Raw genomic sequence first — 13,647 nt, forward strand, 5'->3', positions numbered from 1 at the left:
TTTGGGTGTACCAAATGGAATCAGCAAACATTTTAGAGAATTCCTTTATTGCTTAAAAATATACTTCAGATTATATTAATTCTTCTTTCTAGTTCGCAAACATTAGCTATTTCCCTATGCTGATCAAGCTGAAATTTTTATTAAGCCATTTTGTTTTTGAACCTATATGCAATAGCTCCTTATAAAAATTACGCATTGAGATAAAAAAACTCTTTCCCCACATGATATATTCAAGTACATCAAATTGTAGCTTCTTTGGAACAAAAAATATACCTACTTTCCTATATGAATTTAGTCTGATTTGGAATTTTCATAGAAACGGTTGTTTTAAATATTGAGAATAAGCGATTGGTGTAAACAATTAAGATTTCTTTGGCCGGAAATTAATGACAAATTCAATTAGTTAATGAACAGATGTTTAAGCGGTTGAAAAAATGGCCCAAATACTGGATAACTTAAGCCTTAACAATGCTATTGGGCAAACGAAACATAGATGGTTTATTTTAGAACCAGCGGTATTTCTTGTATTTCTGTCAACATCTTTATCAGGTAGCGTGATGAAATAACAGAAATTTATTGAAATTAAATAAAGTTCAATGTACCTATCTATATCTTTAATATGTTGTAATCATAGGAACGATCTATCAGAATTTATTGTTACACCAAACATGTACTGCAGTCTTTCATTATAATGACACACAATGCAAACCCTTTTTGGGTATGGAAGAGGGGCCGGAAGGAACTAAAGTAGGTATTGACTTAATATACAAATTAAATATCTTCGTAGCTCATAGACCTATTGTTATTCCATTTTGTATAGAACATCCAGATTATATTTATATTTTATATTGTTTGTCTAAAATTCACGATCCAATGTCAGCAGCAGAAAATAGCAAATTTATTTGATGAAAAAGTTATATCTGTATACTCAACAAACATTTTCTAAAATTCAAATTAATGTTTCATTTATTTTGCTCAAATTTAAATCAGACAAAATACGCTATATATAACAGTTTTTCTTTATTTACCGCGACAAATAACGCCATCTATTGGAAAACTAAAATATATAATTTTAACTACACTAGGGCTGTCATTCGGGATCGATGTTTATAAATCTCGGGATTTCAAAATATTGAATCCTGGGATTTTCCGGAATTTCTTTTCGGGATTTTATTAACAAAAAACGTAAAAACAGAACATAAGAGTAAAGTCAAAAACAATTTCAATTTGGTACTTAACATAAAATTTTGTCAAAACGTTATTTCTATAGAAAATATTGTCAATATTTTATTTCTATACAAAGTTTTGTCTAAAATTTTATTTCTATATAAAGTTTTGTCTAAAATTTTATTTCTATAGAAAATTTTGTAAAAATTTAATTTTTATATAAAACTTTGTCAAAATTTTATTTCTATAGAAAGTTTTGTCTAAAATTTTATTTCTATAGAAAATTTTGTAAAAATTTTATTTCTATAGAAAAATTTTTTCAAAACTTTATTTCTATAGAAAATTTTGCCACAATTTTATTTCTATAGAAAAATTTGTAAAAATTTTATTTTAATATAAAATTTTGTGAAAATTTTATTTCTATAGAAAATTTTGTCTAAATTTTATTTTATATAGAACATTTTGTTAAAATTTTATTTCTATTGAAAAAAATTATCAACATTTTATTTTGTATAGACAATTTTGTTAAAATTTTATTTCTATAGAAAATGTTGTCAATATTTTATTTCTATAGAAGGTTTTGTCTAAAATTGTATGTCTATAGAAAATTTTGTAAAAATTTTATTTTTATAGAAAATTTTGTAAAAATTTTATTTTTATAGAAAATGTTGTCAAAATTTTATTTCTATAGAAAATTTTGTCTAAACTTTATTTCTATTGAAGAAATTTGTCAACATTTTATTTTGTATAGAAAATTTTGTTAAAATTTTATTTCTATAGAAAATTTTGTCAAAATTTTATTTCTATAGAAAGTTGTGTTTAAAATTTTATTTCTATAGAAAATTTTGTAAAATTTTTATTTTTATAGAAAATTTTATCAAAATTTTATTTCTATAGAAAATGTTGTCAAAATTTTATTTCTATAGAAAATTTTGTCTAAACTTTATTTCTATTGAAAAAATTTGTCAACATTTTATTTTATATAGAAAATTTTGTTAAAATTTTATTTCTATAGAAAATTTTGTCAAAATTTTATTTCTATAGAAAGTTGTGTTTAAAATTTTATTTCTATAGAAAATTTTGTAAAAATTTTATTTCTATAGAAAATTTTATCAAAATTTTATTTCTATAGAAAATTTTGTCAAAATTTTATTTCTATAGAAAATTTGGTCTAAACTTTATTTCTATTGAAAAAAATTGTCAACATTTTATTTTGTATAGAAAATTTTGTTAAAATTTTATTTCTATAGAAAATTTTGTCGAAATGGTATTTCTATAGAAAATTTTGTCAAAATTTTATTTCTATAGAAAATTTGGTCTAAATTTTATATCTATAGAAAAATTTGTTAAAATTTTATTTTTATTGAAAAAATTGTCAAAATTTTATATCTGTAGAAAATTTTGTCAAAATTCTCTTACTTTAAAAAATTTTGTCAAATTTTTATTTCCATAGAAAATTAAAAAAAAAATTATTTCTATAGAAAATTTTTGGTTATTTTTAGATCTTTTCTAAAATGGGCTTTCAATGTCTTTCAATATGCAAATAAAAGACTTTATTTCATATTTTCATCCGACATGTCTTTGGTGATTTCCAACTTCTTCTGAGATAATTTTTTTATCGAAATATTTAGTTTTTTGACATATTGTTGATTATTTTTAAATTGTAAAAAGCGACGGCACAGGAACACCACGACATTAAATAAATATTTAAAATAATTTCAAAAAAAATTACAAAACTAAATTAAAATATCACAGATGTTTTTCCTTATGACTACGATCACAGAAGATTGAACGTAATCGTAAACATACATTTTTTTTTTAATTCTATTGCTTTAGAAAATTTTGCCAAAAATTTATTTCTATAGAAAATTTTGTACAAATTTTATTTTTATATAAAATTTTGTCAAAATTTTATTTCTATAGAAAGTTTCGTCTAAAATTTTATTTCTATAGAAAATTTTTGTCAAAATTTTATATCTATAGAACATTTTGTCAAAATTTTATTTCTATAAAAAATTTTGTCATTTTATTTCTATAGAAAGTTTTGTCAAAACTTTTTTTTTATAGAAAATTTTTTAAAAACTTTATTTTTATAGAACATTTTGTCAAAATTTTATTTCTATAGAAAGTTTTGTCAAAACTTTATTTCTATAGAAAATTGTGAAAAATTGTATTTTTATAGAACAATTTGTTAAAATTTTATTTCTATAGAAAATTTTGTAAAAATGGTATTTCTATAGAAAATTTTGTCTTACTTTTATTTTATAGAAAAATTTGTTTAAAAAAATTGTCAAATTTTTATTTCCATAGAAAATTTAGTCAATAATTTATTTCTATAGAAAGTTTTGTCTAAAATGTTATTTCTATTGAAAATTTTGTCTACAATTTTATTTCTATAGAAAATTTTGTACAAATTTTATTTCTATAGAAAATTTTTTACAAATTTTATTTGTATATAAAATTTTGTCAAAATTTTATTTTTATAGAAAGTTTCGTCTAAAATTTTATTTCTATAGAAAATTTTGTCAAAATTTTATTTCTATAGAACATTTTGTCAAAATTTTATTTCTATAGAAAGTTTTTCAAAATTTTATTTCTATAGAAAATTTTGTAAAAATGGTATTTCTATAGAAAATTTTGTCTAAATTTTATTTTATAGAAAAATTTGTTTGAAAAAATTGTCAAAATTTTATTTTTTTTTTCAAATTTTTATTTCCATAGAAAATTTAAAAAAAAATTATTTCTATAGAAAAATTTTGGTTATTTTTGGATCTTTTCTAAAATGGGCTTTCAACGTCATTCAATATGCAAATAAAAGACTATTTCATATTTTCATCCGACATGGTTTGGTGATTTCCAAATTTTTTATTGAAATATTTAGTCTTTTATCATATTGTTGATTATTTTTAAATTATGAAAAGAGACGGCACAGGAACACCACGACATTAAATAAATATTTAAAATAATTTCAAAAATAATTACAAAACTAAATTAAAATATCACAGATGTTTTTCCTTATGACTACGATCGCAGAAGATTGAACGTAAACGTAAATTTTGTTAAAATTCTATTGCTTTAAAAATGTTGTCAAAATTTTATTTCTATAGAAAATTTTGTCAAAATATTATTTGTATAGATAATTTTGTACAAAATTGTATATCTATAGAAAATTTTGTCCAAATTTTAGTTGTATAGATAATTTTGTACAAAATGTTATTTCTATAGAAAATTTTGTCCAAAATTTTATTTATATAGAAACTTTTGTCCAAAATTTTATTTATATAGATAATTTTGTACAAAATTTTATTTCTATAGAAAAAATATCAAGGCATTCAAAGCTTCATCAGATATAAGCGATCATGTATTATTGCAGATTAAAAACAGCTCTCACAGTCGTCACTGGTCTAAGGGTCGTTTATACTGAATGAAGACACCTATTTAATAATAAAAAATCCTAAAAGGCAGAAAATATAATAAATTTAGGTTATTTTTCGGGATTGCGAAAAATCCCGGGTTTGAAAACAAAAAAATCCGGGATTTTCGGGACGGGATTAATCCCAAATTTCAGCCTTAAACTACATCTTATATTATATTTTTTTGTTTTCTTAACAGCTTACAAATTCCCAAGAGAATATCCTAATCGAAATTCAAAAATATGTTTCCAATATTCTGATGGCTCAGTCCATACTTGAAAGTATTATTCCAGCTATACTTAGTTTATTTATTGGACCTTGGTCGGATAAATTTGGTCGTAGACCAATTGTATTGGCAACATTTATGGGTAATGCATTATAATGTATTTCTTGAAGATATTATATAAAAAACTGTTTTTCGTTACAGGATATGCTGCCAGTGCTGTTGTATTAAATGTTTTGTGTTATATTACTACAACAAGTAATATAAGTTCATGGATGATTTTGTTATCTTCAGTACCCTTAGCCTTAAGTGGAGGCCATTGTGCCTTATTAACAGGCATTTATTGCTACATTTCGGATGTTGCTGATGAAAAAACAAGACCATTTAGGTAAGTGCTGTGAGGGTCTTAAGGTCGAAAAGTAGACTTTTAAAATATGTGTGCACTTCAAACGTGTTTACATAATCTAAGGATCTAAACATTGTTATAGAACCCAGGACTCTTTTTATGTAAGGCGGTTATGTCAACAGTTGCGCAAAGGTTGCTCTCGCTAAAACTTGATGAATTTTCAAATAATCAATGGACGATTTTTTTATATTTTGTATACCTGAATAACGGTCTAAGCCCGTTATTCAGCCTTAGACTATTCACGTGGTGAACTTCTCTTTTATCAATGAGTGCTGCGTTAGCTCAATGACAAGGGATATTTGAATAGCCGAACAGTGATTCACGTTGCGGTGAAACCACTTAGAGAAGTTTTGAAATAATCACAAATGTCACCTTTTTGGTGTTTCGATGGAACCCATGACTCTTTGCATGCAAGACGGGTATGCTAACGATTGCACCACAGTGGCTTCCTGCCTATCTTAGGTTAGGTTGGGTGGCAGCCCGATGTATCAAGCTCACTTAGACTATTCAGTCCATTGTGATACCATAGTGGTGAAATTCTTTCTTATCACTGAGTGCTGCCCGATTCCATGTCAAGTTCAATGACATGGGACCTCCTGTTTATAGCCGAATCCGAACGGCGTTCCACATTGCAGTGAAGCTTTGAAACACTCAGAAATGTAACCAGCATTACTGAGATGGGATAATCTACCACTGAAAAACTTTTTGGTGTTCGGTTGAAGCAGGAATCGAAATGTTGGTCTCAGACCTATTAATTTATACATATATTCTGCGTCATGGCGAAATTCTGAGTCGATATAGCGATATCCGTCCATCTGTTGAAATCTCCTCAACTTCTGAACGAAACAAGCTATCGACTTCAAACTTGGCACAAGTAGTTTTTATTGGTCTAGGTCGGATGGTATTGGAAATGGACCATATCGGACGACGTTTAATTATAGCCCCAATATAAACCGACCCACAGATTTGACTTGTCCTCTAACGAGTATGAAAGAATTGACCCATATCGGCAGTGTTGACAGTATTTTTCTGGCTCTTGTCCCCAAATTATGATGTTTTCGTCCCCAAAAATCCCCAATTTAAATATAAATTCCTCACAAAAATCCCCAATACACCTACAAGTTTTTTTGAAAAGAAAATAAAGCAAAAGGCTCTGCTGTAGAAAATCAATAATAACTTAAAAATTAAAATTTTGTCAAATCCAGCAAGCTGCAATAAAATCAAGATTTCGAACCACAACATCAAGAGACAGGTAGTGGTCTGAATTTTAATCGGGCTGCCACTTTAGCCTAACCTTACCTACCCAAACCACACCCAGTGCTGCCAGTATTTTTCTGGCTCTTGTCCCCAAATTATGATGTTTTCCTCCCCAAAAAATCCCCAATTTAAATATAAATTCCTCACTAAAATCCCCAATATACTGACAAGTTTTTTTTTGAAAAGAAAATAAAGCAAAAGGCTCTGCTGTAGAAAATCAATAATAACTTAAAAATTAAAATTTTGTCAAATCGAGCAAGCTGCAATAAAATCAAGATTTCGAACCACAATATCAAGAGACAGGTAATCGTCTTCCAAATGCGGAGATATTAATTCGGTCACCTTGTATTTATGAATGAAAATTTACTTCTAAATATTCAAGTAGTAAATTTGGGTGGTAGACACGTTGCCAAAGTTGGTAGAATCCTACCAGATATGGTAGATTTTTTATTGTTTGGTAGATTGGTAGGATTTTTGATGTTTTGGTAGATTTTGCAGAGGTACTTCAAAATTTTCTATGGAAATAAATTTTGAGAAAATTTTGTATATGGAAAAAAATGTTGAGACAATTTTCTTGATAGAAATAAAATTTTGACGAAATTTCTATAGTAATAAAATTTTGACAAAATTTTCCATAGAAATAAAGTTTTGACAAAATTTCTATAGTAATAAAATTTTGACAAAATTTTGAAAAATGTACTATAGAAACAAAATTTTGACAAAATTTTCTATAGAAACAAAATTTTCTATAGAAATAAAATTTTAACAAAATTTTCCATAGAAATAAAATTTTGACAAAATTTTCTATAGAAATATAATTTTATTGTTGTTTTTGATTTCAGCTTAAAACCATGCATTGGCTAAACTACAAGTGTAGCTTAATCAACAGAGGAAAAGAATGTTTGTCAAATTTATTTGGGCGAAGCCCTATAGACTGCCTGATTTTATTCTGATAATTTTCGGGAGGTTCAAGTGTAGTTCACGTTGGGTTGAGTGAATTACCCGAATTTATTCTGATAATTGGTTGATAGTTTTGCTGCAAGTAGAGGATGCTGATGAGGAATGTGGTAATTCCGAAACAGCTGTACATCCAACCATCTTGCAGTCTATAGGGCTTTGCCCAAATAAATTTGACAAGCATACTTTTCCTCTGTTGGTTAAGCTACACTTGTAGTTTAGTCAATGCATGGCTTTAAGCTGAGATCAAAAAACAAAAAAACAACAATAACGATTGAAGAGAAGCCAACAATAACAAACAAAACGAATGAAGATAGAGGAAGCACGCTCAAAAACAAACCCAGCCAAATACATACAAATCGATGATTTGAGTTTGGCAAAGGAAAAGAGATATGCTGGCAAATTTGTTTAGGCAGTAGCCGACTATCAAACCCCTTTTTCGGGAGGTTCAAGTGTAGTTCACGTTGGGTTGAGTGAATTACCCGAATTTATTCTGATAATTGGTTGATAGTTTTGCTGCAAGTAGAGGATGCTGATGAGGAATGTGGTAATTCCGAAACAGCTGTACATCCAACCATCTTGCAGTCTATAGGGCTTTGCCCAAATAAATTTGACAAGCATACTTTTCCTCTGTTGGTTAAGCTACACTTGTAGTTTAGTCAATGCATGGCTTTAAGCTGAGATCAAAAAACAAAAAAACAACAATAACGATTGAAGAGAAGCCAACAATAACAAACAAAACGAATGAAGATAGAGGAAGCACGCTCAAAAACAAACCCAGCCAAATACATACAAATCGATGATTTGAGTTTGGCAAAGGAAAAGAGATATGCTGGCAAATTTGTTTAGGCAGTAGCCGACTATCAAACCCCTTTTTCGGGAGGTTCAAGTGTAGTTCACGTTGGGTTGAGTGAATTACCCGAATTTATTCTGATAATTGGTTGATAGTTTTGCTGCAAGTAGAGGATGCTGATGAGGAATGTGGTAATTCCGAAACAGCTGTACATCCAACCATCTTGCAGTCTATAGGGCTTTGCCCAAATAAATTTGACAAGCATACTTTTCCTCTGTTGGTTAAGCTACACTTGTAGTTTAGTCAATGCATGGCTTTAAGCTGAGATCAAAAAACAAAAAAACAACAATAACGATTGAAGAGAAGCCAACAATAACAAACAAAACGAATTTTTCTTATTTTTTTTTTTTGTGCCGAATATCATCAATACGGTACTTTTAGTTACTTTAGAGAAGTAGTTCTTATTGTTTAGGTATTGATTGTTTCCAGAATGGTCCTCAATGAAGTCTCCCTTAGTCTGGGCGTTGTGATTGGTAATGTTTCCAGTAGTTATTTATATGCAGCCACAAACGCTTTAACCATTTTTACAATATCGACTGCTCTGACCTCATTGGCTCTAGGTTATTGCCTTGTATTTGTAAAGGAAAGTTTACAAAATCAAGAAACTGATTGTAGAGTAAGTAATTCCTCTTAACCCCCACACAAAACCATTTCATTTAATTTATTTTTTTTTAATTCTTATTTAGTCCAAAATACGGGAATTCTTCCGCTTCGATTTGGTTAGAGATTTATTTCGGACATGCCTCAAAAAACGTTCCAACTATGATCGTGCCATTATTTGGTTAACTTTGATGGCTTTAACCTTAGCTATTTTTGCTGTTGAAGGAGATTCAAATGTATCCTATATGTTTGTCAGTAACAAATTTGAATGGAATGTAAGAGAGTTTGGTATATATTCGGCATCACGTATTATTGTACAAATCATTGGCAGTGCCCTGGGAATGTTATTACTCAAAGAGGTAGGCAATTGGGATTTTATTAAATTTTCTTTATATTTATTTTTTAAATAAAATATTTTTAGCTTTTGAATTTTTCAATTGTCTCAATGAATATGCTTGCTTATGGTTCATCTATATTGGAGTGTACTTGTAGAGCCATTGCTCCATATTCGTGGGTATTGTATATAGGAGTAGCTATGGGTTGTATGCGTGGTATTTTGGGTCCTATGTCAAGGGCTATACATTCTCATCTTACACCTCCATCGGAAGTGGGTAAGTTTATGGGAAATGGTAAATGACTAAAATTTAACTGCATTGCTTTGTGGGAGAGTTTTTAATTTAAATTTATGACAATCCTATATAACCAATAAGCTTTAGTTAGTTACAGTTTGAATGTTGGTTAATTTTTTGTTACAGGTAAAATCTTTGCCTTGACGACATCTATGGAATCATTCTCACCTATCTTAGCAGCACCTATATATACTTCGATATATAGAGCCACATTAACTTGGTATGCTGGTATGTTTAATTTCATAAGCACCACCTTGTATTTGCTTGGCTTTACCTTTATGGTGTAAGTAGAGTAAGTGTCTAAACACAATTATGTTGTCTAGCGATGGGCGTTAAATATACTGCACTCATAGAAAAAACGTCTACTATTGGTGTCTATTATTATACACACAGAAAAGGAATATGATCACACCAAACATGTTTCATGAGGATAATGTTAGATTTTCACGGAGAACATGTAACATGTTTGCATCCATGTATTTTCTCGTGTTATGTTTGCCAAGAAAACAACAAAAAACTTTGTATTCCCGGTGAAATTATGCACTTGAAACGTGCTTGTGGTGCTGATATTCCCTCTTTCGTACTTCAAAGCAGAGAATGAAGCCGCCGATCAAATAATTAATAATTTTTGTATTTCTGCAAAATTTTGAACCTTCCAATCACAGTCAAAAATTATCTCAGACAATTTGAATTAAATATAATTTTTGATTGTATGATTAGTTGTACAACTTATCGCATTACCGTTCGGATAACTTCGCATTGTTTTTATAATGGATAATGGTTCGCCGCCGAATAGACAAATTTATGTCGGCTTAGACGTCAACCCGTCGCCGCCGCCTAAAAAATGGCAAATAATGTTTGCTCTCTCACCAAACATAATTTTTTATTTTTCAGCAGACTTTTTGCTGTTTTAGCAGAATGACTTTGCTGTTATATTTTCGTATTTAAGGGTATAGCGAAGAAAAATTTGTAGAACGTTTTAAAATGTTATTCAAAGCAAATTTAAGTACCAAAACTAGTTTTTTGTTTTTGTATTGGGAGCACTGTTGCCACAGTTGGTAGAATTCTACCAAAATTGGTAGATTGGTAAAATTCCTCATGTTTTGGTAGATTTTCCAAGTTATTCCTCTCCAACTAAGATAAAAAAATTGACAAAATTTTCTATAGAAATAAAATTTTGACAAAATTTTCTATAGAAATAAAATTTTGACAAAATTTTCTATAGAAATAAAATTATGACAAAATTTTCCATAGAAATAAAATTATGACAAAATTTTCTATAGAAATGCAATTTTGGCAAAATTTTCTATAGAAATAAAATTTTCACAACATTTTCTATAAAATAAAATTTTGATAAAATAGTCTATAGAAATAAAATTTTGACAAATTTTCAAGAAAAATAAAATTTTGACAAAATTTTCTATAGAAATAAAGTTATGACAAAATATTCTATAGAAATAAAATTTTGACAAAATTTTCTATAGAAATAAAATTTTGAAAAAATTTTCTATAGCAATAAGATTTTGACAAAATTTTCAAGAAAAATAAAATTTTGACAAAATTTTCTATAGAAATAAAATTTTTTATAGAAATATAATTTTGACAAAGTTTCTTATAGAAATAAAATGTTGACAAAATTTCCTATAGAAATAAAATTTTGACAAAGTTTTCTATAGAAATAAAATTTTGACAAAATTTTCTATAGAAATAAAATATTGACAAAATTTTCTATAGAAATAAAATTTTTACAAAATTTTCTATAGAAATATAATTTTGATAAAATTTTGACAAAATTTTCTATAGAATTAAAATTTTGACAAAATTTTCTATAGAAATAAAATTTTGACAAAATTTTCTATAGAAATAAAGTTTTGACAAAATTTTTTATAGAAATAAATTTTTTTATAGAAATATAATTTTGATAAAATTTTCAAGAAAAATAAAATTTTGACAAAATTTTCTATGGAAATAAAATTTTGACAAAATTTTCTATAGAAATAAAATTTTGACAAAATTTTCTATAGAAATAAAATTTTGACAAAGTTTTTTATAGAAATAAAATTTTGAAAAAATTTTCTATAGAAATAAAATTTTGACAAAATTTTCTATAGAAATATAATTTTGATAAAATTTTCTAAGAAATAAAATTTTGACAAAATTTTCTATAGAAATAAAATTTTGGCAAAGTTTTCTATAGAAATAAAATTTTGACAAAATTTTCTATAGGAATAAAATTTTTGACAAAATGTTCGATAGAAATAAAATTTTGACAAAATTTTCTATTTTTCAAAATTTTATTTTGACAAAATTTTTTTGGCAAAATTTTTTATAGAAATAAAATTTTGACAAAATTTTCTATAGAAAAAAATTCGATAAAATAGACTATAGAAATAATATTTTGACAAAATTTTCAAGAAAAATAAAAATTTTACAAAATTTTCTATAGAAATAAAATTTTGACAAAATTTCCTATAGAAATAAAATTTTGAAAAAAATTTCTATAGAAATAAAATTTTGACAAAATTTTCTATAGGAATAAAATTTTCTATAGAAATAAAATTTTGACAAAATTTTCTATAGAAATAAAATTTTGACAAAATTTTCTATAGAAATAAAGTTTTGACAAAATTTTCTATAGAAATAAATTTTTTATAGAAATAAAATTTTGACAAAAATTTCTATAGAAATAAAATTTTGACAAAATTTTCTATAGAAATAAAATTTTGACAAAATTTTCTATAGAAATAAAATTTTGACAAAATTTTCTTTTCTTTTGTTTTATAGAAATAGAAATACATTTTTGGCAAAATTTTCTATAGAAATAAATTTTTGGCAAAATTTGCTATAGAAATACAATTTTGCAAAATAAAAATTTTGGTATTTTTTGGTAAAATTTTCTGTAAATTTTGATAGATTATTTTGGGCTCGAGTGGCAACCGGGAGCTCATATTAACCCTTTCACTACCGAAATAAATCCACTGTTAAAAACTTTAATTTTTCTTCTGTTTTTACTTGTACTAACAATGTGAAGAATAAAAATTTTAATAAAAAATTTAATTTTAACGAGCGTGTTCTGAAAATTTGATTCTTGAATTCTGCCATAATGACCTTACGAAAATAAGCGCTATTTGGCCTATAATATCTTCTTAAGTGTTAGAAAAAATACTAAAAAAGAAGCCGAACAAATATCAGCTACAGTTTTTTGCATAAATGTCCATTTACCAGAGACGTACAGTCGCAAAATGGCTTCAAAATTTCGTATTTTTCGTTTATGGTTAAAGAAGTTTATAAAAATGCAGTTTAGTGCTCACCAATATAGAAAATATTTATAGCTTATTTAGATTAAAGCCTTTACTTTAAAATAACATCGAGAAATAAATCGAAACTAACTGGGAAATAGAGTTTGGTGCCGTTATCGAATGTCCTCCTATGTGGACATCGGTAGTCAAAGGGTTAAAAAATGCGAATCTTTTCAAATGTTTGAAAATGTATTTAAAAAAATTGTAAATGACTGATCAATCGAAGTATTGTCCATTGTTTTTTATCTTCCAGGCAACATACGGATACAGCGAAAAAAACGACTCGTGTTTTGACACAATCCGCGAATCGACCCAATTTTTGTCTTCCTTATAAGAACGAAAATGCTGATCAACCAGATCATGCGTCATTGATAGGAACAAGTGGTAATCCCAATATTATTTCAGGAGACAGTGACTGTTTTCGCTTTTGCAGGAAACTTTTTGCTTTTTTATCAGACTTTACTGCTGTGTTTACTAACAAATTTCTTTGAGTGTAAGATAGCTTACGCTCACCACATGTCACAATTGTTGTGTTTACACACTAAAATAATTCCCTATTACATATTAATAATATATATACAATAAATCTCTCTTTGTCCTTTTTTCAGCGTTATTTTTGGTTTACACAAACATAAAGGCAAGTCTTCTACCTATGCAGATATATGTGGCTAATGTGACCGATGGAGACCAATCAACACAAACATTTAAAATCCCTGAAAAGACAAAAGTTTTAGAGTAATTTGAATTAAACAGATATTAGAATATACTTTGGAAACGAGTGGAATTCAAACATTTTTTTTTCAAAAGCATGGATTTGCTTGAATTGAACACTGTTTCAAATGT

The 13,647-nt window shown here is 26.9% G+C and overlaps 1 protein-coding gene across 1 annotated transcript; it reads left to right on the forward strand.

The window, feature by feature from the left end:
- Positions 1 to 434: 434 nt before the first annotated feature.
- LOC142240158 (putative peptidoglycan muropeptide transporter SLC46) lies at positions 435 to 13,619 on the forward strand. Its single transcript, XM_075311863.1, has 9 exons — positions 435 to 549; positions 635 to 747; positions 4,780 to 4,948; positions 5,008 to 5,191; positions 8,706 to 8,892; positions 8,963 to 9,235; positions 9,298 to 9,487; positions 9,632 to 9,788; positions 13,413 to 13,619. The coding sequence occupies exons 1-9, from the start codon at positions 435 to 437 to the stop codon at positions 13,474 to 13,476; spliced, it is 1,452 nt and encodes a 483-aa protein (XP_075167978.1). The 3' UTR covers positions 13,477 to 13,619.
- Positions 13,620 to 13,647: the final 28 nt, after the last annotated feature.

This window comes from Haematobia irritans, chromosome 5, assembly GCF_050003625.1.
Source record: "Haematobia irritans isolate KBUSLIRL chromosome 5, ASM5000362v1, whole genome shotgun sequence".
NCBI lineage: Eukaryota > Metazoa > Arthropoda > Insecta > Diptera > Muscidae > Haematobia > Haematobia irritans.